The sequence below is a fragment of the Ornithorhynchus anatinus genome, chromosome 11, assembly GCF_004115215.2.
Source record: "Ornithorhynchus anatinus isolate Pmale09 chromosome 11, mOrnAna1.pri.v4, whole genome shotgun sequence".
In the NCBI taxonomy this organism is placed as follows: domain Eukaryota; kingdom Metazoa; phylum Chordata; class Mammalia; order Monotremata; family Ornithorhynchidae; genus Ornithorhynchus; species Ornithorhynchus anatinus.
In genome coordinates this window covers 50,494,981-50,520,353 of record NC_041738.1, presented here as the reverse complement: position 1 = coordinate 50,520,353, position 25,373 = coordinate 50,494,981, and the positions used below count along the sequence as shown (strand labels likewise).

Here is a 25,373-nt window from a genome sequence, read left to right as displayed (position 1 = left end):
ACTGGGTGCAGAGCACTGTACTAAGTGCTCGGGAGAGTGCAATTCTAGTCGGTAGAAGGGCTTAGGACAGTGCTCTGCACCCAGTAAGCGCTCAGTAAATACGATTGAATGAATGAATGAATCCCTACCTACCAAGAGCTTGGCTCTGTCTCATGAGGACGGTGGTTTCTCTGAGCCGCAGAGGCCCAGAGAGGAGGAATGGATAGACTGAGAGAGTTCTCAGCCCTCTGGAAGGAAGACCCAAGAATCATTACTGGGCAGATTAGCGTTCTTTGTTTCTGTTCCTTTTTTATAGTGAATAAGAGGGGAGGGAAAGCAGGACTTCCTCCACCCGCTCTCCCCAGAATTGGCGATCTGAGAGCTTCAGATCGGGACTTTGAAGCAGTAGCGAATTACTCCTTAATTTTCAGTCAAGCCACTGCTGAGAGAAGCTCTACAATTTTGAGTTTTTCCCTGCAATCTCTAGACACAAGTCTTCTGTCTCCCAGGACTCGGACCACACCCACAAGAGCTCCATTCGCAAACAGGCCAAAAGCTACCTGAAGGTTAAGAGTCGTTACAACAGTGACAGCCAGTGGCCTCATAGCACGGGGACATCTGGGATGGCTAGTCAGCCTGGTACCGTCCCCAAGCCTCAGCTGAGCCACTCTGCGGGCCCCCAGGTAAGAGGAGTCATAGCAGAAATCCAAGTTCAACCCCACCGGAGTGAAAAAGAAAAAGGGATTGTTTAGTCCTTGGGAAATGGACACTTGCCTCTTTGGGAGGACTCTGGTTTGCTCTTTTGGTGCTTTATCATTTGGTGAGAGAGTTGACAGTGAAATGTCAGCGAATACTCCCATTTTGGCCTGGAGTTGGTATATTTTTGACCCTGGAAAGATTAGCCAAGGACACAGCTTGTACTCTGAGATCCTGACCTATTTTCTGGGGTTGGGTTTTTTTTTTTGATTTTATGATATTTAAGCGCTTACTATGTGCCAGGCGCTATATTAAGCGCTGGGATAGACACAAGATAATCGGGTTGGACACGGTCCGTGCCCCACATGAGGTTTGCAGTCTTAAATTCCCATTTACAGAAGAAGTAACTGAGGTCAGAGACCTTAAATAACTTGTTCAGGGTCACTCAACGGACAAATGATGGAGCTGGGATTAGAACCCAGGTCCTCTAACTCCCAGGGCCTGTGCTCTTTCAACTAGATCATGCTGCTTCCCAGTTCAGTGGTGATCTTTCTTTCGGGCCACTTCCCTCCCCTGCACAAATGCACACTTCATCACGTGTTCTCCTGCTCGGCAGTTTCCTTTCGATCTGACCCTGTCCTCCTCCCCCAAGATGCCCCGGGACCATAAATAGCAGCTCCCGGCTAGGGGTCACTTCCTCCTCTCCCGATAAGCTTTCCTCTAGGGTCACCCTCCCTCCCCACACCATCCTGGGCAGTCTGCTGGAGCCAGGTATCAATCTCTGTCCTCACCTGAGGCTCCCTTTCCGGCTATCCTGCCCCTCCCCTTCCAGCCCCCCACCAGCCTGATGATCTTGGCCTCTTCTCAGCCTGAGACCACTCTTCCTTCCCCGCCCCTCTTCCTACCCCTCATAGCCTTCCTCAGGATGCTTCCCGCTGGACTCATCTTTCCTGACTTGCTGAGGCCATCCAATGGGTTCTAGCTGGAAGGTATTATTAAAGGGATGAGCGGTTAATTCAGCCATTAAAAAGTTTTGGCTAACATTTCAAGGTATTGAGCCTTTGCCTCCTATTACTCTGAGTAGCAACTTCCTTCCCTCTTTGACCTTTGACGTCCAGCGTGGAGTTTCTCTGGCTACCGTCTGGGGAATGTCTCGTCCCCCAGAACCGTGCGTTGTCACGTGGCGGATTCGGTCCCTCCAGTTGTCACTTGAGGCTGACCTCGAATCGGAGCCCAGGAGAGGGCCACGGCCGGTTCTCCGCTCTTCCCTGGACCGTGGATGAAGATGGCGGGTGTTTGTCCGGGTTAGAAGTACTTGGGCGGCTTATAGGTTCAGTCCTTTCTTCTGGAAGCCCTAGCCGCTTGTTGGGAAGGGGTAGGTGGGTTCAAGAGTACATCTTCTGGAAGAAAGTAGCTCAGAGTCGCGTCAGGTACCCGAGACTGTCAGTCAGTGGTATTTATCGAGCATCTACATGTACAGCGCACTGTTTTAAGCGCTTGGGAAAAGTACAGTACAAGAGAGTTGGTAGACACGGTCCCCACCCACAAGGAGCTTACAGTCTGTCCTGGCTTTGTGGATGCCCCTTATCTTTTGACAACAATATCTGCTTATCTACTCTTCCTCTCTTCTCTCCGTCAACGGGCCCCAGGACCTTGCCAGCTTCCTGGAACAGATCGGTTGCCTGAAGTACCTGCAGGTGTTTGAGGAGCAGGACGTGGACCTGCGCATCTTCTTGACCCTCACCGAGAGCGATCTCAAAGAAATAGGCATCACGTGAGTCTTGGCCCATTTGTATTTGTGAGGGCCTCTTTTTGCAGCAGTGAGACATTCAGGGCGAGATTGGGTCTTAATTTGTCAGAATTAACATGGAAAGAGCTAATGGATGGATTGGGGTGTTAGAAATAATTTATATTAATGTCTAACTCCCCCTCTAGACTGTAAGCTCACCGTGGGCACAGAACGTGTCTGCCAACTGTGTTATATTGTTCTCTCCCAAGTGCTCTGCACAAAATAAACGCTCAGTAAATATGATTGATCGGTAGGCAGCGCTCAGTAAATACTATTGATAAAGATGATCCTTTTTTATTTCTTTTTGGTGAGCGAATGAGTACACTGGTCAGAGCCAGACATGTAGTAGGTGGAGGTGACTGCGGCCAGAATGACTGTCGGGGATCAGCACTTGGCTAGTCAGTCCTGAGGTCACCGTGATCTGGGAGAGGACTCAGGCTGGCCACAAATCCATCTAGTGTCTTGGAGCAAAACATTTGAAACGTTTTCAGCTCCGTGGCTTTAAATCTGGGAAGTGACAACAGGCAGAGCAAACAGGAGGCAGTGTGGCACGAGAGCAGGCGGGCCCCAGAGAACACAAGGGACTTTCTGAAGGGAAGTGTCTCCCCCCACCCCCCAGGTTCGTTTTTGACGATGGCTGCTGACCTATTTCTCCTCCAATGTCCCCCACAGTTTGTTTGGGCCCAAGAGAAAGATGACCTCTGCCATCGCCCGGTGGCACAGCAGCGCCCACCCTCCTAGTGACGCCCTCGAACTGGCTTACGCCGACCGACTTGAAGCCGAAATGCAGGAACTGGCCATTCAGCTGCACAAGGTTTGGGTCTTGGGGGCGAATAACGATTTTAGAGGTTGGTCGGGTTACAGGTCGGTCATGAGTCAATGACAGAAAACACTCTCTTGGGAATCTAGGCAAAAAGCCTTGTTTGGTGTGCCCGGAAAAGAGCCATTCGACATGGCTACGCCCTTACTGGAGTAACGGAGGGCCCCGTTCTGAGCAACACAATTTAGGACACAGAGGTTCATTGGGGAGATACCAAAGTGGTACTACTCAATGGAATTTGGAATATTCAGCCTGAAGACAAAAAGCCTCCGAGGGAACTTCTCCATCACGTAGCAGTAATGATGTCTAAGGAGCATGGCCCAGTGGATAGACACCGGGCCCGGGAGTCGGAAGGACCTGTGTTCTAATCCCGGCTTCGCCACTTGTGTGCTATATGACCCTGGTCAAGTCACTTTACTTCTCTTTACCTCAGTTATCTCATCTTAAAATTGGGATTAAGACTGTGGGCCCCATGCGGGGCTTGGACTGTGTCCACACTGATTAGCTTGTATCAACTCCAGCCCCGAATAAAGACCGTTTTTAAAAAAGCCCCGGGGAGGGGGGCAGACTCTCCCGTTGAGAGTGACGGGTGATCCTCGGCCCTGAGACTTCAGACCAAGAACCTGTGCAGAGAAATTGATTGTAGCGGTCGTGGTTTGCGGTGTCACTTGCACGCTATCTTCCCTGCCGGGGATGTTCCCACCGGGGCGCAAGCTGCAATGAGCGAATAGGTGGGCAGGGGTGCGGCCCGTTGAGGAGTCGCCGAGATTTTTTTTTTATGTGCAGGACCTGTTTTGGGGGCATCGACCACGATGGGGGTCCGTTGCCGTGCCTCAGCAGCAGATTTGCTCTGGTAACCACTGTGGTCTTTGCTGCCCAGGTGAATCAGCTGTTTTTCGGGGTTCCTTCTGGGCCTGCCCTCCCACGGGACACCCTAAGTGGATCTTCGGTTGCAGCCTTTGGCCGCCAGTGGCATAATCCCAAGGTACTAGAGAAGCAGTGTGGCCTAGTGGAGAGAGCACGGACCTGGGAATCAGAAGGACCTGGGTTCTAATGCTGGCTCCGCCACTTATCTGCTGTGGGACCTTGAGCAAGTCACTTCACTTTTCTATATCACAGTTACCTTATTTGTAAAATGGGGATTAAGACTGTGAGACCTGTCCGAAGCAGTGTGGCTCAGTGGAAAGGGCACGGGTTTAGGAGTTAGAGGTCATGGGTTCTAATCTCGGATCCGCCACCTGTCAGCTGTGTGACTTTGGGCAAGTGACTTAACTTCTCGGTGCCTCAGTTACCTCATCTGTAAAATGGGGATTAAGACTGTAAGCCTCACGTGGTACAACCTGATTACCCTGTGTCTACCCCAGCGCTTAGAACAGTGCTCGTCACGTAGTAAGCGCTTAACAAATACCAACATTATTATTATTAAAAGGGACTGTGTCCAGCCCAGTTATATCTTGTATCTACCCCACTGCTTAGTACAATGCCAGGCACATAATAAAGCACTTAGTAAATTCCATTAAAAAAAAAAAAAGGTGTGGGACTAGAATCCGGGTCTTCTGATATCTAGTCCTGTGATCTTTCCACTTAACTAATGGCAGGGCTAACAAGAGTAAATGTAATATATATTAAACACTAACTAGGTGCTAAACACTAGGGTAGATACAGTAAAATCGTCTCAGGCACAGTCCCTGTCCCACACACAGCTCACCGTTTCAGAAGAGGAAAGATCAGGTGTCTTAAATCCATTCTGTAGATGAGAAAACTGAGGCCAAAAGAGCTTGGATTATTTACCCAAGATCACTTAACAGGCCACACTTCCACACTCGTGGAAGTGTTGGGCTTAGAACCTTGATCTCTTGGCTTCCAGGCCCATCCTCTTTCCTCTAGACCATCCCTCTAATCCTGTTTTTCACTTGGTCACTATTCATCACCCCCAGAACCACAGTGCAGTTTCAGTCCACAGCGGATGGGATCTGTCTTGTGAGTCTGATAACAAAAAAGTGCAGGAAACATCATCAGTTTGTGTCCAGCTTTCACAGGCCCGTTTGCTATCATTAGTAGATTTGGGCTCTGGATTTAGCAGTCTTGAGTTTCAGTGAATCAGTGGTATTTTTTGAGTGCCTGCTTTGTGTAGAGCACTGAATTAAACCCTCGGGAGGTTACAGTACAATAGAGTTGGTAGATAGGATCCCTGCCCACAAGGTGCTTACAGTCTGATAATGGTATGTAGGTACCGTGTACCAGTACTGGGGTAGACACAATATCATTAGGTCAGACACGTTCCCTGTCCTACGTGGGGCTTACGGTCCAAGTAGGAGGGAGAACAGGTACTGAATCCCCATTTTACAGAAAAGGAACTGAGGCACAGAGAAGTTGTGACTTGCCGTTGGTCACACAGCAGGCACGTGGCAGAGCAGGGATTAGGAAACTGGCCCTCCGACTCCCAGGTCCGTGCTCATTGCACTAGACCCCGTAGAAGTTTTGATTTGGAAAAATCTCGGTGATTGTTTGGAGGCTGAGCGAAGGAGGCAGTGAAAGACGTGGGATTTCCAGGCTGCATAGAGAAGACCTGGGTTGTACTTGATTTCTGCTCTGGAAGCTGGGCCTCCAGAAGTGGGAAATAGCCTCAAACTTACGTCTGAGGGAATGAGAATGAGCTTTCTTGATCATTTTCCACAAGGCCTCACCCGTTTCTATCCCACCCCTCCTCTGAAGCGGGAGGACTCGTGTGGCTCCCGACTGAGAATGAGGTTTTCAAAGCGCTTCTCAGTCTGTCGTCTCAGAATGAAGAAATGAGAGACCCTGGCTTGATCCAAATGATTTGAGCTGAATTTGGTGGGTTGCAGTAGAAAACTCAAGTTTCCTGGGCCGAAAAGCATTCTAAACGGGTGACTTCGGGGGACCAGGAGGGCGCTGTCGGCCGGTTGCCCACCGGGCCGTGTTAAGTGGACAAGCTGAGTTGCGTCTCTGAGTATCTTTCCTCATTTATAAAATGGGGAAAAGGAATGGCTTGGTCCCCCTTCTCCTTCTTGGGAGAAGTGTTTGTGAGAGAAAAGCAAGAGGGGTGAAGGAATGGATCATCTGCCAAATGGTGTGATGGTTCTTTAATTGCGCTGTGTCGCCCCTGAGAAAGGGCCCATCTAACCAAGAGACGGTATTGGGTTCCCCCAGGGGGGAGGACAGGGCAAGATTGTCTGGCCAGGAACCTCTCTAGAGGGCTCTGAGGTGACTTGGCCTTAATTGGCCCTGGGGACTTATGGGCATCGGTGAACTTTCAGAATGGATTTGCCACAAACAGGAGTTCCAGTATATAACCTGGGACCATGTCTACCGACTACTGTATTGAATTCTCCTAAGCACTTAGTACGGCGCTCTGCACACAGTAAGTGCTCCATAAAAACCATAGATTGATTCATTCAATCATTTATTTAGCACTTACTGTGTGCAGAGCACCGTACTAAGCGCTTGCATCGACTGATAAGTTTGTCTCTTAACCCACCTTGCCGTCCAGAGGTTCTGAAACGGTTTCCAGTCAGAAACCGTTTCCGCCCCCAACCACAAAGGGAGGGGGAAGATCCAGGCCCCGTGAAATGCAACTGAGGGTCTGCCTACTCCAGGCCTCCTCCGCCCCCTGATCTGCAGCCCTGCTCTCTCCTCCTCTAGCGGTGCGAGGAAGTGGAAATGCTGAAGGGACAGGTGTCTCAGGAGCAAGAGCTCCGGGCTGTGGTTGAGAGCTGCCTGATGGAGCAAAACGGGGCCTGGAAAGACGTCCACCACCAGCTGCAAGAGACGTGGGCTGCCAGCCGGAACGTCGAGCTGCTCCTGGATCAGCTCAGGTAAGGAGAGCCGTCTGGACCCCCGAAGTCTGGCCCCCGGGCCTGGGCCGGCCTCTCCAGGATGGCTCCCGAGAGGAATGCTGGTGTGTTAGGGCTTGCACCCCGAAGCTGGTCTGGTGTAGGACTTGAAGATTCCAAGTCCGGCACCATAGCCGGGCCAGCCCCAGACCGGCTTACCTGGCCCAGGTGACAGTTTGTTACTTAAGGTGGGGTCCCCCTTTCTGTAGATTTGGCTAGTGGTCAGGGCAGGAACTCTGCTTTCTCCCTAATCTCCCGAGCTTCGAAGCCGACGGGAGCAGAGAGATGAGTGTAGGAATCGAACACGAAGGCCATTATCCAAATCTCCGAACAGGTGAAGATGCGCTGCCTGATGGGACGTCAAGTGGAAGCCCGGGCTCTAGAGATCAGGGAATAATAATGACGATGGTAATTAAGTGCTTACTCTGTGCAGAGCACCGTTCTAAGCGATGGGGTAGATGCAAGGTAATCAGATTGTCCGACGTGGGGCTCACAGTCTTCATCCCCATTGTACAGATGAGGTAACTGAGGCACAGTGAAGTAACTTGCCCAAAGTCACACAGCAGTCAAGTGGCGGAGAAAGGATTAGAACCCATGACCTCTGAGGCCCAAGCCCGTGCTCTTCTCACTAAGCTACGCTGCTTCTCTTAGCCACTTACTGAAACTGGCTCTCTTCTCCAGATAAGGGGATCCCCAGTGTGACTCAGGGTTAAAGATGAAAGGCTCGACAAAGGCTTAAGGCCCGTGATTTTCCTTTTCCCGGCGTGGGGTGGGAGTGGGTTGAGGGAAAGGCGACTTCTCCTTTGGCCCTCCAGAAAAATGAGGCGATTTGTCCGTTCACCATGAGTTAAAGCTTTCAAACTCTTCGTAAGGGTAATGGTTTCATGTCCCTGACCAGGAGCTCGGGCCTTTGTAGCTTTGCATGGGATTGCTTGCGTTGCTGTGCTTTATGTAACAGCATCAAATGGCTGCTGTACAGACACTCTCACCTTGGGTGAGCAGGCCTGGATTGGTGCCCAAATGGCAAGAGAGCCAGCTGTTTAGTTAAATACTGGGCACTGGAGACTTCAGAATTTCCAGGCGGGGATGAATGCAGCCTTGCAAATCATTGCAGGGATATTAGCCAGACCCCAGAAATGTTTTTGCAGCCTTCTGCACAGCCTCCCCTCCCTCCCCCTGACCAGGGGGCAGGCCTGGCAGGAGCAGTTACTTAGAGGGCCAGTGGCTCTTTATAAGGTTGGGTGGGCCAGAGACACCTGGGGCCCTTGGGGCAAGTTGGGGTTTTCCTTCATAGGAATTTGGTGGTTTCTCTTCCAGAGCCTGCCAGGCCGAGCTGTCCACCCGTGTGAATCAAGAGGATGCGTTGGGCGGGGTCCCCCCAACCAAGGCCCAGCGGGGAGCTGGTAAGTGGAGTTTGCTGGTTAAGTGAGTGTGAAGGATGTTTCCCGGCTGGGGGCATCCCCTTCTCTGGGGCCACTTGATCCATGAGACAGTAGGGATGGGAATCGTCCCCCAGGTCACCTTGACTGGATTTGGCAAAGCCTCCAGAGACGTTCTGCTGCACTCCCCCCTTTCATTCCCCCAAACCCTCCATTCTCCGCTCCCCGAGAAAGGACAGGAGAAAGAGCCGGAGCACTGAAACAGAAGGAATTTCGGCCAGTTACTTCATTTCAGCGATTTGATTTAGAAAATTGGTGCTTAGGCTAAAGGGTTTTTAAATCCATTATTATTTTAAATGGTATTTAAGTATTTACTATGTGCCAGGCACTGTACTATGCGCTGGGGTAGATACAAGCTAATCAGGTTGGACACGATCCATGTCCCCCCGGGGGGCTCAGTCCTAATCCCCATTTTATAGATGAAATGACTGGCCCAAGGTCACATAAGACAGCTGGCGGAGCCTGGATTAGAACCCAGTCCCTTTTGACTCCCAGGGCCGTGCTCCATTCACTAGGCCGCGCTGAGGGGAGGGCTCAGCATTAAGTCCGAAAATACATTGTGATTTAAAATAGTTAAAGCCGCGACCAGTAAGAGTGCTCGCCTCTTCCCAAATAGGGCAGGTGGTTTGTCTGTCTCCAAGAGTTTCACAGCCTCTCTGCTGGAGGGAGCTGGAGAGATGAGCGCATGAGCAGCGGGAGGACATTTTGATACCTTTTCAAGCAGCCTTTCTGCTGTAGTCCTCTGCCCTCTCTCCCGCTGCTGCAGCCTCTCGGGGAATGGCTGGTCTGCGCGTGTCTGTGGGAGAGAATCTCAACGTTTGAGTTTTGGGAGGGCAGAGCAGCTGCTGTGGCCAGAATCGTCCTGAGTAAAATATGACCAAAGTATGACCAAAGTATGGGTATGACCTTCTAGACTCCAAGCCCCTTATGGGTGGAGGGACACGACGTCTCCCAACTCGGTTGAATCATTCTCTCCCAACGGCTCTACGCCCAGTAAGTGCTCAATAAATACCATCGATTGACCCAACAGGCAGGTGAGGTGCAGGAAGCGGCAGGGAACGCTGCTCCTGCTCAGACGAATCGCATCAGTTGGTCGGTTGGTGCCAGAGACCCAGGAGTTGGGAAGTCACCTTCCTTCCCGTGACCCTGCAGTCTCTTTCTCGCTCTCTCTCAGATGCTGAAGGATGGCAAACTTCCTTGAAGTCCCTGAGCCTGTCCGAGCTATCCAAAGCTTTGGAGGAATGCACAGGCGAGATGGGTGAGCGACTGGACCGGGCAGAGCTGGGATGAGCGTTCTCTCGGGATGAGCGGGTGGGATCTGGCCGAGGAGACGGGCGGGAGGTGGAGTCCTACTGGAAGCCCCTTATCCTGCTGCCCAGTGCTAAAGGGCCTCTTGAGGTGTGGGTCGTGAGGAAATTCCCACTCTTTTAGAGGACTCCAGTGAGCTGATCTGTAAGAGTTATTTCCCCAGTGGTTCCCCATGAAAGGACGTGACCGGGGAATTAGGTAGCCCCCTGATTAGATCTCAGTCAGTGAACAGTCAAGAGGGTCTGGGGTCCTGAGGGAATGCCCTCTTCCAACCACCCAGAGATCTCGCCTGAAATGGGAGAGGGCACGGGGAACCAGGAGGGCACCCGAACCCCAGTCTCTTCTCAGGTTCATCTTCGTACTGGCCCACAGCCCGGTCTCTCGTGCGCCGGAGTTCAGACTCAGTGTAGCTCAGGGCAGCAGAGAGCCTCCCCTTTCCATTTTGAGCCGTGTCTGCCCCATCACCGACCCCTTTTTATCCCCTAGCTGGGCAGCCAGTCTGCCCCGAAGTGAGAGGGCAGGCTAATTCTCTGCCTTGGGGACAGGATGTTCTCGGAACCAGTACAGATGTGGTGTAGGCCTCTGCGCCCCTTGACCCATTATTGGACTCTCTTCTTTCCTTCCACCATCACCACTGGTTCTGTGGCCTTCTGGGCTCAGTGTCCAAATGGGGTCTGCGGGAAATAAATTAGATTCCAGCCGGGAACAATAGAGTGAGACATGATGAACTGGAAAGGAGTTCAGGGAGGACCAGGGAAGGATGGGAAGTTGGGGCAACAGGTCCCGTAGGGGAAAAGCTCTCAGCTTGACGGAAGAAAACTCTGCCAGGGCCAGGGCAGTCTTTCCACAGGTTTTCACACAGAAGGTGGGGTGAAGGAAAGGTCTGCAGGTAGCAGTCTCTCTGGGAAGGGGTAAGAGGAGAAGGGTGGGCAACGAGGACCCTAGGGGCTGTTGGACTGCCGGTGTTAGAGGGAAGGGCGGGAAACGGGGATTGTTCTCACCCGTCAAGAATGGGGGAATGTTGCCCCTTCGTCCTCCCTCCCCGGCTGATGCATACGGGAGGCTGCTCCATCACTTTTGGGTCCGTGTTCCCCACCCCCCAGGGAAAGCTCTGGGATCCGTGAACCGGAACCTCGAACGGCTGCGAGTGCTCAACGGCAAGCAGAACTGGGGAGAGCCGTAGCCGCGCCAGATGGTGAGTAGGGGAGTAGCCGGGCACGTGCCCGGATGTTTCCAAGCAAACATCCACGGGGCGGAGGAGAAGCATCCGGGAGACGTAAACGCGGGGCTGGCCGGACCCATCCCGACCGACAGCGGGCGCTGCGCCCGGCTACCGTTGGCCCCCGGCCCGGGGCTTCCCCTCCTCCCACCTCTGTTCCATCCCCCCACCACCCCGGACAAACCCCAGAGCGACCCGACCAACGGAAGCGTAAAGGGGGAGCGAAGCGACTGTCTGAGGTTCTCTGCCAGTTGTTCTAGGCCACACGTCACCAGTGCCGGCCTCCCCGCCTGGCGGAGGATCCATCAGCGGTACCTATCGAGTGCTTCCGGCGTGCGGAGCGCTGTATTACGCGTTGGGAGAGAACAGTGTAACAGAGTCGGTCGACCCGTTGCCTGCCCTCCAGGCGCGGACAGCGTTGGGTTGGGGGGAGCCTCTGGCCCTGTCCCGTGCAGCTCTTTGCGGAGCATCGTCCAGTTCCCCACCTCCGCCCCGGTAGCCGACCCTCGACGGCGCCTGAGGCGCTGGGTCCCTGAAGGGTCGCCGAGGAGGGTGGTGGAAAAGCTGCCGCATCCCAGACCCGGGCAAGATGTGGTTAGCAAGACCTCCATGCTGGAGGCGGTGGTCGGCTCCTCGCCTCCAGAGGCCCCTCCTATACGGCATTGCCAGCCCGAACCACGTTTCCGTAGTCTGGTCCCAGCTCCCGGGCGGGTGCGTACAGATCTCTCCCCGGCCGATAGGGACCCTCCCGTGGGGCGGGTTTAGCTTTGACGCCCTCACCTTTCTCTCCTTGTCAGGAATCGCGACGTTGGGTGAACGTTCCACCCTGAAGCAGTGTGCCTGAAAGAATGAGTGGGCTGGGGACAAGTGGCGCTCCTCTGCTCAGACAGCCACCCCGCCGGGCCGGCGGAGGGCGGGGAGGGGGTGCCGCGGGGGACCCCCGGAGAGGCCGGGCCCGAGGGAGCAGGCCCGGTCCTCAGAGGAAGGGCGTCTCCGGTCCGACGGCCGGAGAACGAGGTGCAGCGAAAAGAAGCGGCGGCTGCGGTGACGCGGGGGAGGAGGGAGCGGGAGGGGCGGTTTTGAGTGTGGACGGGGGGGAAGGAGAGGGGTGTCTCATCTCATCCATTGGTGGGATCCCCGTTCCCAGGGATTTGCCTTTGACGCTGACCGAGGCCAGTGCCAGGCAGAGAAAGGGTAGGAGCCCCCCTGCAAGAGTACACAGCCCCCAGACTCTTTTGAGTGTTTGATTATTATTATTATTATTTTGTTGCCAAAATATGACTTCGGGACTTCAGTTTGGCCCTCGCGGGCTGTTTTCATGGGAACCCAGACTTAGGTTTACCCGTTTCCAGAAAATAAATCCACTTTGAATCATACCAGCAACTCAGAAGACTTATTCTCAACTGGGGCTGGTGGGAGCCCCAGGAGGACGGAGTGGGAGGGGGTGTGTACGCGTACACACCTATGTGGGGGGGGGGGTGGTCTTAGTCTTGAAGGGGGCCTGGCCTCGCCAGAGCCAGCAGCCCCTGCGGCTAACGACGGGGGTCTCAGAAGATGAAACCAGGGGGCGGATTCTGGCCGCCCCTTTCTCTAGCCACCTGCTCAGCCATCCCCTCCCGAGGGGGTCACGGCTCAAGCCCACACTCCTGCTTCCGAAGACCAGGCCCTGGGAGAGCCAGGGTTGGGAAAGAATGGGACCCCGGGCCAACCGTGCCCGCTCTGGGGAGAGGACTGAGAGTGGCAGGCAGGCAGACAGATCAACTGATGCTAGGACCCTTGAAGCCCCTGTGAGCTGAGTACGGGGGAGGGATGGCTTAGTGCCTGGAAGCACCTCTCCCTCAGGGGCGCTGGAGTTAGCAGATCAGCCCACGGGCACCTTGGCTTAGGCCACGTCGGCTTCGTAAGTGGTCACCAGAGCACCTTGCCTCTCAAGTGGTGTTGAACGTTGTCTTCTGTAGCCAAACCCACCTCTAAACTCTCTCAACTTTAGCCCAGCACAGTCTTGCCTGTCCCCTTCACGAGGCTCTTGGGCCTCGGCCAGGGTCGCGGCGGGCTCCGCCGCGCCCGGCCCTGGCTTTCCCGTGACTTCGGGGGTCTGGATGGTAAAGGAACTGTGTGGTAGGGAGGAGACAGTTCGGGGCGGGGGGGGGGGGGGGAGAACACTATCCTAAAGAGAAGGGGTAGGGCCCACCTACTCTGGGTGTACAGGAGGAGAGGAACAAGGGCGAGGGTTTACCAGAGCTGAGAGGAGAGTGCCGGCAGGGAGGAAGGACAGAGGATGTTTAAAATATCAATCTACGTCATCAGGAAATTAAGACATCTGGCTGTCAGAACTGTTTCCTGCCTATCAATGGTATCTGAGCGCTTACTATGAGCAGAGCACTGTGCTAGGCACCTGGGAGAGAGCGCACCCTCCAAAAGCCGCTAGACACAGTCCCTGTCCATAAGGAGCTTAGGTTAGTGTCTACTAAATACACCACACCTGTATCACACCACGTTGACCACAACCTCCACCACATTTTCCTGCTCGTGGTTATGCTCGTGGTTAAGCGCGTAGCGGAATTAACAGTTTAAACGCGCGTAGTCAGAGAAGGGAGAGTCTGTTCTGTCATGGTGAGAAAATTGACTTAGAGACAGGCAACAAAAGGCAGAAGCTCACTGTGGGCAAGGGATCGTGTCTGCTAACTGTTGTACTGTTCTCTCCCAAGCGCTCAGAACAGTGCCCTGTACCTAGTAGGCGCTCAGATACCATAGCAGCGTCCATGCGACTGGGGTGGGGAGGGGGTCGGTCAGAAGCCTGGGTTCTAATCCCGGCTCTGCTACTTGTCTGTTTTGTGACCTTGGACGAGTCACTTCTCTGTGCCTCGGGTCTCTTACCTGTTCTCCCTCAATTTTTTAAATGGTATTTGTTGAGCACTTACTATTGTGCCAGGGACCGTACCGAGTATTGGAGTAGATACAAGATAACCAGGTTGGTCACAGTCCATGTCCCGAACGCCCGACGCACTTAAATAACAAACAGCGAACCCACACCAGAGGGATCTTCTAAACCCAGCTTCGCCACAACTTGGAATTTAAGCTAATGCCTCACTGGTATTGGTTAAGCGCTTACTGTGTGCAGAGCACTGGGGTACATACAGGGTAATCAGGTTGTCCCCCGTGAGGCTCACCGTCTTCATCCCCATTTTACAGGTGAGGTCCCTGAGGCACCGAGAAGTGAAGGGACTTGCCCACAGTCACACAGCTGACAAGTGGCAGAGCTGGGATTTGAACCCATGATCTGACTCCCAAGCCCGGGCTCCTTTCACTGAGCCACGCTGCTTCCCATTAATGTGGGTATTAAGCGCTTACTATGTGCTGAGCACTGTTCTAAGCGCCGGGGGTAGAAACAGGGTAATCAGGTTGTCTCACGTGAGGCTCAGTCTTCATCCCCATTTTACAGATGAGGTCACTGAGGCCCAGAGAAGTGAAGTGACTTGCCCACAGTCACCCAGCTGACAAGTGGCAGAGCCGGGATTCGAACCCATGACCTCTGACTTCTAAGCCCAGGCTCTTTCCACTGAGCCACGCTGCTTAGTTCCGCTTTGGGGTCGTCACTGTCGCAAGAAGAATCCCCCGCCGACCCCCACAGCTTACTTGCTGACCCATCAACCGAGCTACTTTGGGGAGAGGGGCAAGTCACCTCTCCTTCCCGACCCAAGGAATCAAGAAGGCACGAGGGCGCCAAGGGCCGAGCTGGCCCAAACAGCTTCAGGGGCAGCAGAGGGCAAGGCTGGCTTTGCCCTATCGTTTCTAGCCAGGAAAAAGGATGCACTGGTCTAGTCCCCGCGGGACCAGCTGTATGTATTTGCATTTTTTAGAAAATACTTTTGAATCTCATCCCGCGGGGGGCCACTCAAGCAAGCGCCCGCTCCAGTTGGCCGCAAGTTCCCCGAGTGCGGGCGACCACGTCTCGGCGCGCTTCAGGCCGCCCCGGGCTCCGCCTATCTGCGCTCGAATCCGTTGCCGCCGGTCAGTAGGACGTTGCCGGGGTCGACGTGGATCCGTGTAGCTGCCGCGGTCTGCCCGAACGATAGCAGTCCAGGCCCTCCTGACCCCCTCCCCGCCTTCCGCCACCCCGCTGCCACTCGGAGCGAGGGCGGAGGCCTCGCTCGTTCTCGCGGAGGAAGCGGGCCAGAGCTCTCCACGGTCCTACAGAACAGCTCCCGCCCAGGTGGGCTCCTAGGCCAAAGGGAAGGCTCACACAACGGCACTCACGCAGAATAAGAGCCCCACCCACAACGGCCTCCACGTGACGCCCACTGGCCCTCCCGGGCCGCGGTGGCCACCGAAGGTCCCCCGGCAAACCTCCCCGCCTCGCCGGCCGCCGACGCGGATTTCGACAGGGCCGTTCGAAAGCCGGAGTCGGGACATTTACGAGACCGACGTTACTCCGGAGAAGCAGAAGTTTCCCTGAGCTGCCGGTCATCTGGCAAGCTCATCTCTTCCGCTCAGTCGGCAGCTGACTACCGAACGACCGACAGACTCCTCCGGTGGGGCGACAGGCTGGCCCCGCACTAGGCTAAGGGCCTAAGACTCCCGACGAGCAATGCCCCGAGGTACTTATTCCAGGGGAGCGGCGGGACCGCCCCGACTCACCCCGGTCCCACGGAACGGCCACCTTGGAGAGAGGTGGAGCCCGAATGCCTGGCGCCGGCCTCTTGCCGGCCCGCAGACCTATCGCCCGAAGCCCGGCCGAGCGCCCTCCCGGCCCCCGCTCTCGGCGGCTGCGCCAGCCGGGCCTGGGAGCGGGTCGGCGAGCTCGTCCGTCCGGGCCACGGCGACCCCCGGTGCTCGGACAGAATCTGGGCGCACACGGCACTGCAGTGAAGCTATTTTATTTTTTTCTCTTTCCAGCTCACCTCAGATTCCATGCACCTAAACCCCAGCCCGCTGCCTTCCTACCTTCTGGGGACTTAGGAAAGGGTCTGCTATCAGACGGAACTACCGGCCTGGGGCACGGGCAAGTCACTCACGACTCTTACCCACGTTCCGCACACAGAGGAGTAGAAAACCTAATACTTCCAAAAAGAGAAAGGTGGGAAAACAAAACAAAAACAAACGAACCAAAAAAAAAAAAACCACCGTCCAACCCGAACACCCCCACAACCGCTGGCCTCATCTCCTCTCCCCTTCGGCCGAGGAGAGGGGAGGGGGGCGGGGACGTTTCCGACGTCCCCCCGGGCCAAACCCGGAGCCGCTCTCCAACCGCCCGTCTCACGAGCCCTCGATCCGAAACCCGGGTCGACGGCACGGCGGCGCCTCCACGTCGGTTTCACGCGAAGAGTCGAGGCCGCCCCGCGCGGGGCCCCGGGAGGATCCCCGACGGGGACCCGGTCCGGTCTCCGCGAGCCGACGGGGCTCTCGGCCGCCCCCCCCCCCCCGCCTCCCGCTCGGGATCGGCGGGCGAGCCCCGGTGGGAAGGAAGAGGCCCGGCCCGCGACTCCGCCGCCCGCAGTCTGAGAGACGGAAGATGGAGCGGGAGGGAGGGGGCGGACCGCGCCGCCTCTCGGCCTCGGTAAAATCGGTAACGGAACCTCACCCCGCCGAGGGGGGCGAGTCGGATCCGGCCCCCTCGGTCCCCGGAGCCGGGGGAGTCGGGGGGAGGGGGGGGAGAAAAAGAAGAAAAGAGATCTCCTCGGCTCGGTCGGGGCTCGGGCCGGCTCTGGAGAGACGAGGGGGGAGAGACGGAAGCGAGACGGGGGAGAGACGGATTCACGAGGAAGAAGGCTGCTGCTGTTGCTGCTGCTGCCGCTGCTGCTGTTGCTCCAGCGCTTTCTTCTGTTTCTCGGTGGCGGCGGCCAAGGCCTCGGCCAGCTTCTCCTCGGGCATCATGTTGAGCATCTTCAGGGCGAAGAGCAGCTGGTGCTTGGCGGTGCTGATGAAGGCGTTGCTGAGGAAGTTGGGGAAGCCGCCCATCCGATCCTTCTGGGTGTAGAGGGGCACCCGCACCAGGCCCAGCACCTGCAAGGAGAGCACAGGCCCCGCCGTCAGCGGCCCGCCCGGCCGCCGACGGGGGCCCCGGACGCCCGGACGCCCGGACCGGTCCCTCCCGGCCGGTGGCCCGGGAAGCGGAGGGGGTGACGGCCCCGGCCCGATGACGCGAGAGAAGCGAGTGAGGCCGACGGCGCCGGAGGCTCCCCGGGGAGGGCCCCCCCCGGCCCCCCAAGGCGAGAGGAAGGCCGGCTTCGGGTTTCCGCCGCTGGAGGCCCACGCCCCGGCCCGAGACCCCGCCGGTCCCCGACCCCGGCCGGCGCCCGCCAACCCGACGTGTCCCATCCTCCGGACCGCCCGGCCCGAGGCCCCGCTCCCGAAACCCCGGGGTCCCCGCGCTCGGTGAGCAGTCCCGCCTCCCCCTTCCAACCCCCAGACACCCCCCCCCCGGGGCCCTCCCCACCCCAGAGCCCGCCCCCCATCCACCCGCTCCCGGGGTCGACAGGAGGGGCATCGCGGCCGTAACCCCCTCGGCCCCCCGATTCCCCGGGACCCCTCTCCCCCCGCCGGGCCTCTCCTAGGGGGTGGTCCCGTGCCCAGCCCAGCCCCTCCCGGAGGGCGAGGGGGGAGCCCCGAGCCCGGAGGCGGCTCCCCGGAGGCCGGGGGGGGGGGGGGGGGCCCGACGGAGCGTGTCGCCCGACGGGGCGGAAGGGCCGGGGTCCTGCCCCCGCCCCCCCCCCCCGGCCCGGGATACCCCACCTCCAGCCCGTGATCCCGGGAGTGCACTGCACTGATCTCAACCGCGTGCAGCTCCTCCAGGGTCAGCTGCCTGGCGTAGAGATGGGCCACGACGCGGTGGGGGCCCTCCGTCAGGTGGGAGCTCAGGTAGTCGGCTTCCGTCAGGCGCAGGTAGCCCAAGCCTAAGCCCAGTACCCGATTTAGACCATCTTCCAGGGACCAGTATCGGCGATCCACAAACCCCCCAGGGAAGCCAAGGAGCCCATCAAAGCGCATCTGCATCTGCAAGAGAACCGCAGCGGTTAGCGGGGCACCAGGCACCCACCACCGGCAGCAATCCGGGGGGACCCCGCCGCCCACGTCCAGAAGCGGCGGGGCTCGGCGGGGACGGCGCGGACTCGGAGGGCGCGGGTTCCAATCCCGCCGCTCGCCTGCCTTCCCCTCCCCCGGGGGGAGCCTCTCGGCCCCACCCGCTGTGTGTGTGTGTGTGTGTGTGTGTGTGTGTGTGCGTGTGCGCGCGCGCGCGGGCGCCCGGCCCCCTCCGGCCCCGCCTCCTCCCTCACCAGCACCGAGAACCGCATGGGGATCCGGCCGAAGAGCTGGCCGGGGTTGGCGGCGTACAGCATGGCGTGGCACGAGTGGCTCCAGCCGGGGCCCAGCCGCATGGCCTCCGCCCGGCTGATCTGCTTCAGCTCCGGCACCCCCGACGCCGACATCTTGCCGCCCGGCCCGGCCCGACCCGGCCCGACCCGGCCCGGCCCCGCCCCGCGCACGCGCCGCCCATCGCCCCCGCCAATCCCGGCCGGGGGCCGTCGATCCCGCCAATCCCGAGCCCCGTCGGGGCCTCCTTTGTCTTTAAAACCACCAATCGCGGCCCTCGCTTCGCCTGAGATTTTTTTTTTTTTGGGGGGTGGGCGGGGCCGGGAGCCGACGGGCTGACTGACGGGCTCCTCGTCCAATAGGAAGGGGGGAGGGCGGCCGCGCGCCGCCGGCCCGAACTACAACTCCCGAGAGGCAGTGCGGCGGCCGGGGGCGGCGGTTCCCCCTAGCGGCCGGGCGGCGCGGTGCGCCGCCTGCTTAATGCTGACATTGATAACGTGGGGATCGGTTGAGCGCTGACTAGGTGCGGAGCGCTGTTCTCAGCGCTGGGGGGAGGCCCAGGGTCATCGGGTTGTCCCCCGTGAGGCTCCCAGTCTTCATCCCCATTTTGACAGATGAGAGAACTGAGGCCCAGAGAATAATACTACTACTAATGTTGGTATCGGTTAAGCGCTTACTAGGAGCAGAGCACTGTTCTAAGCGCTGGGGGAGGGTCAGGGTCATCGGCTTGTCCCCCGTGAGACTCCCAGTCTTCATCCCCATTTTTGCAGATGAGGGAACTGAGGCCCAGAGGATAATAATAATAATAATTATGGTATCGGTTAATTAATTGTTAAGCGGTATTTGTTAAGCGCTTACTATGTGCAGAGCACTGTTCTAAGCGCTGGGGTAGACACAGGGGAATCAGGTTGTCCCACGTGGGGCACACAGTCTTCATCCCCATTTTACAGATGAGGGAACTGAGGCACAGAGGAAGTGAAGTGACTTGCCCACAGTCACACAGCTGACAAGTGGAAGAGCTGGGATTCAAACTCATGACCTCTGACTCCAGAGCCCGTGCTCTTTCCACTGAGCCACGCTGCTTCTCTGAGCAGCGCTTAGCTAAGCTTAGCTAAGCTAACGGTTAAGCGCTAACTGTGCACTGTTCTAAGCTCTGGGGGGGCATGCACGGTGATTAGGTTAATTAATTAATAATGTTGGTGTTTGTTAAGCGCTTACCGTGTGCAGAGCACTGTTCTAAGCGCCGGGAGAGATATAGGGTCATCAGGTTGTCCCCCGTGAGGCTCACAGTCTTCATCCCCATTTTCCAGATGAGGTCACTGAGGCCCAGAGAAGGGAAGCGACTTGACCACGGTCACCCAGCTGACAGGCGGCGGAGCCGGCATTCGAACCCATGACCTCTGACTCCCCAGCCCGCGCTCTTGCCACTGAGCCACGCTGCTCAGCGCCGCCTGGAGCTCCTGCCCCGCCCAAAGTTGCCCCCGAGCGCATGGATCGCTCACCCCTCGTCCCGAGCCTTGATAATAATAATGTTGGCACTGTGAAGCGCTTACTATGTGCCGAGCACTGTTCCAAGCGCTGGGGTAAATACAGGGTAATCGAGTTGTCCCACCTGAGGCTCACAGTCTTCATCCCCATTTTCCCGATGAGGTCACTGAGGCACCAAAAAGTTAAGTGACTTGCCCAAAGTCACACAGCAGACAAGCGGCGGAGTCGGGATTCCCACCCATGACCTCTGACTCCTAAATCCGTGCTCTTTCCACTGAGCCACGCTGCTTCTTGATATTGCTCTGATACCGATCCCACAGACGATGACGCTCCCCCCTGTCGAAGCCTCGTTGAAGGCCCATCTCCTCTAAGGGACCTTCCCAGACCGAGCCCCCTGTTCCTCATCTCCCTCTCCCTTCTGCGTCTCCCTGACTCGCTCCCTTTGCTCTTCTCCCCTCTGCCCAGCCCCCAACACTTGGGTACATATCTGTAATTTAATTCATCTGTATTGATGTCTGCCCTTCCCCACATACCTCGACCCCCCCCCCCCCCCCGCCGCCCCAGCTCAATGTGGGCAGGGAATGTCACCGTTTATTGTTGTATTCTGTCTTCCCAAGCGGCTGGTACAGTGCTCTGGGAACAGTAAGCGCTTAATAAATACGATTGAATGAACGATGATATTCATTAGCACTTCCTATGTGGTCAACGCAGAAATCAATGCAGTGGTATTAATACTCATAATTAATCATTTATAATATATAATTTAGCATGGTTTAGTGGAAGGGCCTGGGAGTCAGAAGGTCCTGGACTCTAATCCCAGCTCTGCCACGTGCCTGTGGTGTGACCTCAGGCAAGTCACTTAGCTTCTCTGGGCCTCAGTTATCTCATCTGTAAAATGGGGATGAAGCGTGTGAGCCCCATTTGGGACAGGGACTGTGTCCAACCTGGTTAACCTGCATCTACCCCAGCACTTAGAACAGTACTGGGCACAGAGCAAGCGCTTAAAAAGTACCATTCATTATTATTATTTTAAGTGCTGTGGTGATGGGGGGTAGGACAAATATCAGATCGTTAGCCATCATTCAGTGCTAAGGCAAAATCACCGACAATTCATTTGTCATACGACACGAGGTCTTTCCGATGTCAGACCCAAGAGAGGTGACAAGGCCCCGTTCCAGAATCTGAGGTCCTGGTGGAAGGGGATGAACAGAGAAAGTTCACTATCCGCTGAGGTTTTTATTTTGGCTTTTCTTTTAGGGAAAGAAGAATTGTTACTTTGAATGAAAATGAAATCTATTCATTGTCATTGCCCATACCCTAGTCCAGGTCGGGACGAAGGGGAAGGAGAAGACAGGGAAAGATCGAGGTTAGGAGCGATAAACTAGATCAACTCGAGTACGGAGAAGTGTGAGACAATTTGAAACCCGATAAGTGAAAGAGAGCAGACTTCTGGGAGAAAGCGGAGGGTGTGTGGGTGAGGGTGAGGGATGGAAACAGCTACCCACTTTTCATTTTCAGCGAGAGAACAAATGAGGGGTGTGACTTCAAGGGAGAGAGCAAGGTAGATGGGATTTGGGAGGGGCAGGCCGACTTCGAAGGCTTAATGGGCCAGAAAAATCCCCTTCTGGACCCTTTTGGGCCTTCTCGGGAGTTCACACGTCCCATGGAAGACCTGGGATGAACGAGCAAGTCGACTGGGGAAGCAGCATGGCCTAATGGTCTGCTGTGTGACCCTGAGCAAGTCACTTAATTTCTCTTTGCCTCAGTTACTTCATCTATAAAATGGGGATTTAGTCCTCCTCCCGCTGACTTAGACTGTGAATCCCAGGTGGGACAGGGACTTGGTCCAACCTGGTTATCTGGTATCTATCCCAGTGCATAGTAGGTTACTTGGCACATAGTTAGAGCTTAATGAGTACCATTTTTTTAAAAAAGGGCTTAAAAGCCGTACGTACAAAACTTGTGACTTCGACTCATCGGTTTGGCAACCCAAGGGAGCAATGCCCCCCAATAGTTCCAGGTGACCTCTTTAGATTGGAGAGAGCCTGGGAGGTATGTGGGAAAGTAATCTGTCAGAAGCAGAGGGTGAAGGTCCGAGAAACTAGGTGGTTAGTGAACTAATCCCAAGATGCCCTTACGCATGGAATCAAACGGATTCTGTTTTAGCATGGTTATTGGTGACACACGTTTTATACTGGGATAGATTTATTGAATTCATTTATTGAATTCATTAAAATGAGTATCTAACTTCTTGCAATATCGAATTCTAATCCTTTTCATATTTATATTATTTATATATTTATAATATCAATGCAACTACATTCTGCCACACTTTATTATTTCTCTAAGTATATCTTTGTTTTGATGTTCATCACTATTTGGAAATTCTGCCTCTTAGCCTCTCTGTCTCTCTCTCTTTTTTTTTTTTTGGCCTCCATGCTCAAAGCGAAAAGATGTTACCCAGCCTCAACCCATCCCTAACTCTCTCCCAGCCTCAATCTCGATCCTAACCACAACCTTTCCCTAATCCCTCTGTACATTCGATCCTGGCCCCGGATAATATTATAATCCAGGGTTTTATCATATTGAGTCATAACCATAATTCTCACTGTGGTATGTGTTCAACCATTACTACGTGTTAAGCACTGTACTGAGCGCTAGAGTAGATCCCAGACAATCGGGTTCCACCTGGGGCTCACAGTCTAAATAGGGGGGAGAACAGGGATCGAATCCCCATTTTGAACAGGAAGGAATTGAGGTCCAGAGGAGTTAAGAGACTTACCCAGGGTCACACAGCAGGCGGAGCAGGAATTGGAACTCAGGCCCTCCGACTCCCCAGCCTGGACTCTTTACACCTGGCCACGCTGCTTCTCAGAATGGAAACAGGTGTCTGGCCGGGGCCCCCTGGGAGTAGAAGGACACCACCAAGTGCTTCTGCACCCAAGGAGAAATCTCTGCTCCCACTGCTCTATCCTACGGGCAATGACTCTCCCCACCTTCCGAGCCTTATTGAAGGTGCCCCTCCTCCAAGAAGCCTTCCCAGACTAAGCCCCACTTTCCTCTTCTCCCACTCCCTTCGGCGTCCCCCCGACTTGCTCCCTTTATTCATCCCCCCCTCCCCCAGCCGTGGCTCAGTGGAAAGAGCCCGGACTTGGGAGCCAGAGGTCATGGGTTCGAATCCCCGCCCTGCCACTCATCAGCTCTGTGACTGTGGGCAAGTCACTTCGCTTCTCTGGGCCTCATCTGTAAAATGGGGATTAAGACTGTGAGCCTCATGTGGGACCACCTGATTACCCTGTACCTGCCCCAGCGCTCGGAACAGTGCTCGGCACATAGTAAGCGCTTAACAAATGCCAACATTATTATTATTACTTATGTTCATCTCAGTCATTTACTGATATTAATATCTACGTCCCCCTCTAGACTTTAAGTTCGTTGTGGACAGGGACTGTGTCTGTTCGTTGTTCTACTGTCCAACCCCAAGCGCTCAGTACAGTGCTCCGCACACAGAAGCGTTCAGTAAGTAGGACTGACTGTTCCCAGCCACTGTAGCCAAGAGGCTGGTTGTGAGTGAGCTGTCTCGGGTGCTGGAGGGATGTGCCGGCCACCACATCTCTCCACCCACCACCCCACCCTACCCCACCCGCCTCCTCCTTTCTCAACTGTCCCCACTCGGTTTTGTTTCGCTTTTGTTTCGGCTCATCTTCCTCTCGAGTCTCTTTCTTAATTTCTTGGCTTTTCTTTCTTCCTGCCCCTCCTTATCTGCCTCCTCTTTCTCCTCTTCTTCCCTGCAACTCCCTTTTTCTAATAATAATAATAATGACGGCACTTGTTAAGCGCTTACTATGTGCCAAGTACCGTTTAAAGCGCTGGGGTGGATGGACAAGCAGCGTGGCTCCGTGGAAAGAGCCCGGGCTCGGGAGTCAGAGGTCATGGGTTCGGATCCCAGCTCTGCCACCTGTCAGCTGGGTGACTGGGGGCCAGTCACTTCGCTTTTCTGGGCCTCAGTTCCCTCATCTATAAAATGGAGATGAAGACCGTGAGCCTCACGTGGGACAACCTGATTACCCCGTATCTACCCCAGCGTTTAGAAGAGTGCTCAGCACGTAGTAAGCGCTTCATGAATACCCTTGTTATACAAGGTAATCAGATCGTCCCACGTGGGGCTTACAGTCTTTATCCCCATTTTAAAGATGAGGGAACTGAGGCACAGAGAAGTTAAGTGGCTTGCCCAAGGTCACACAGCAGGCAAGTGGCGGAGGCGGGATTATAACCAAGCCGGGCCTCTTTCCACTAAGCCACGCTTAGCTGGCACCTCGCCCACCCTGCTCCTCTTGGGTGATGCTTAGGGTCTTCCTGCCCTCCTCCTGGCCACCCAGCCCCTGAACGCTGAGCCCTGGCATCAATCCCCACCCTGGCATTCAGTGTCGCCTTGCCGCTTTTGCAGGCCGCAGCGCCAGTGTCCTAAAGGCAGGGAAGCGGTTCGCTAATTTGGTGGTATTTTAATAATAATGGTGGTATTTGTTAAGCGCTTACTATGTTCAGAGCACTGTTCTCAGCGCTGGGGTAGGTACAGGGTAATCAGGTCATCCCACATGAGACTCACTGTTGATCCCCATTTTACAGATGAGGAAACTGAGGCCCAGAGAAGTGAAGTGACTTGACCCCAGTCACACAGCTGACAAGTGGCAGAGTTGGGATTCGAACCCATGAAACTCTGACTCCCAAGCCCAGGCTCTTTCCCCTGAGCCACGCTGCTTCTCGTTCTCCCAAGCGCTTATTACAGTGCTCTGCACTCAATATCTGTGACTGATGGGGGGACTAAATGAGTCCGGGAAGTTCTTCCGAGAGCTGAAGAGCATGCAGCTGTGCTAGCAACGCCAGCGCAGTAACTGCTCCTCGGGAAAGCTGCAGGAGCAGGTGGCTAATGGATACTCCTTTTGCCGTCGCTCTGGCCGGCTGCCTGGATTCTGGCTGAGAGCGAAAGTCAAAGAGAGAAAATATGCGTCTGTGGCGGGAGGGAGTTCAGTTGCAACCTCTGCACCCCCAGAAATTTAACTTTTACAAAAGTTTAAAACCCCCTGTAGAGTGTAGGCAACCTATTCAAAACCAATTTTCTGGACCACAACGGTCGTGGTTACTCTCCCTGTAATAATAGTAATAGTAATATTGGTATCTGTAAGTGCTTACTCTGTGCCAATCACTGTTCTAAGCGCTGGATAGATTCAAAGTAATCAGGTTGTCCCACCTGGGGCTCACAATCTTAATCTCCATTTTACAGATGAGGGAACTGAGGCCCAGAGAAGTGAAGTGACTTGCCCAAAGCAGTCACTTAACTTAAAGTGGCGGAGCGGGGATTAGAACCCACGATCTCTGACTCCCAAGCCCGGGCTCTTTCCACTGAGCCACGCTGCTTCTCCCAAGTGCACAGCACGGTGCTCTGCGCGCAATAAACGCTCCCCAAATATGA

At 55.5% G+C, this 25,373-nt stretch overlaps 2 protein-coding genes across 4 annotated transcripts in view; one reads left to right on the top strand and one right to left on the bottom strand.

The window, feature by feature from the left end:
- ANKS3 (ankyrin repeat and sterile alpha motif domain containing 3) overlaps positions 1-12,480 on the top strand; it is a 34,723-nt gene extending 22,243 nt beyond the window's left edge. For both annotated transcript variants that reach the window (XM_029076035.1, XM_029076037.1), the window contains 8 exons: positions 489-662; positions 2,325-2,449; positions 3,137-3,278; positions 6,948-7,120; positions 8,456-8,541; positions 9,752-9,835; positions 10,989-11,080; positions 11,902-12,480. In XM_029076035.1, the coding sequence (XP_028931868.1) occupies positions 489-662; positions 2,325-2,449; positions 3,137-3,278; positions 6,948-7,120; positions 8,456-8,541; positions 9,752-9,835; positions 10,989-11,068 (864 nt within the window). In that variant the 3' untranslated portion in view covers positions 11,069-11,080; positions 11,902-12,480. The remainder of the gene's footprint in view (positions 1-488; positions 663-2,324; positions 2,450-3,136; positions 3,279-6,947; positions 7,121-8,455; positions 8,542-9,751; positions 9,836-10,988; positions 11,081-11,901) is intronic.
- Positions 12,481-15,965: 3,485 nt separating this feature from the next.
- Positions 15,966-18,560, bottom strand: NUDT16L1 (nudix hydrolase 16 like 1). Of its 2 annotated transcripts, XM_029074395.1 has the most exons (3): positions 18,379-18,560; positions 17,837-18,097; positions 15,966-17,107 (listed from the first exon to the last, which is right to left on the bottom strand). In XM_029074395.1, the coding sequence occupies exons 1-3, from the start codon at positions 18,529-18,531 to the stop codon at positions 16,859-16,861; spliced, it is 663 nt and encodes a 220-aa protein (XP_028930228.1). In that variant the 5' UTR covers positions 18,532-18,560; the 3' UTR covers positions 15,966-16,858. The 2 variants fall into 2 exon arrangements, with proteins under 2 accessions (XP_028930228.1, XP_039769532.1); XM_039913598.1 differs by lacking the exon at positions 17,837-18,097.
- Positions 18,561-25,373: the final 6,813 nt, after the last annotated feature.

Coding starts and splice junctions, on each gene's coding strand:
- NUDT16L1 (XM_029074395.1), bottom strand. CDS start 18,531: ATGTCGGCGTCGGGGGTGCCGGAGCTGAAGCAGATCAGCCGGGCGGAG. Junction 18,098..18,378: donor CCATGCGGTTCTCGGTGCTG/GTGAGGGAGGAG, acceptor GTTCTCTTGCAG/ATGCAGATGCGCTTTGATGG. Junction 17,108..17,836: donor CCCGGGATCACGGGCTGGAG/GTGGGGTATCCC, acceptor CTCTCCTTGCAG/GTGCTGGGCCTGGTGCGGGT.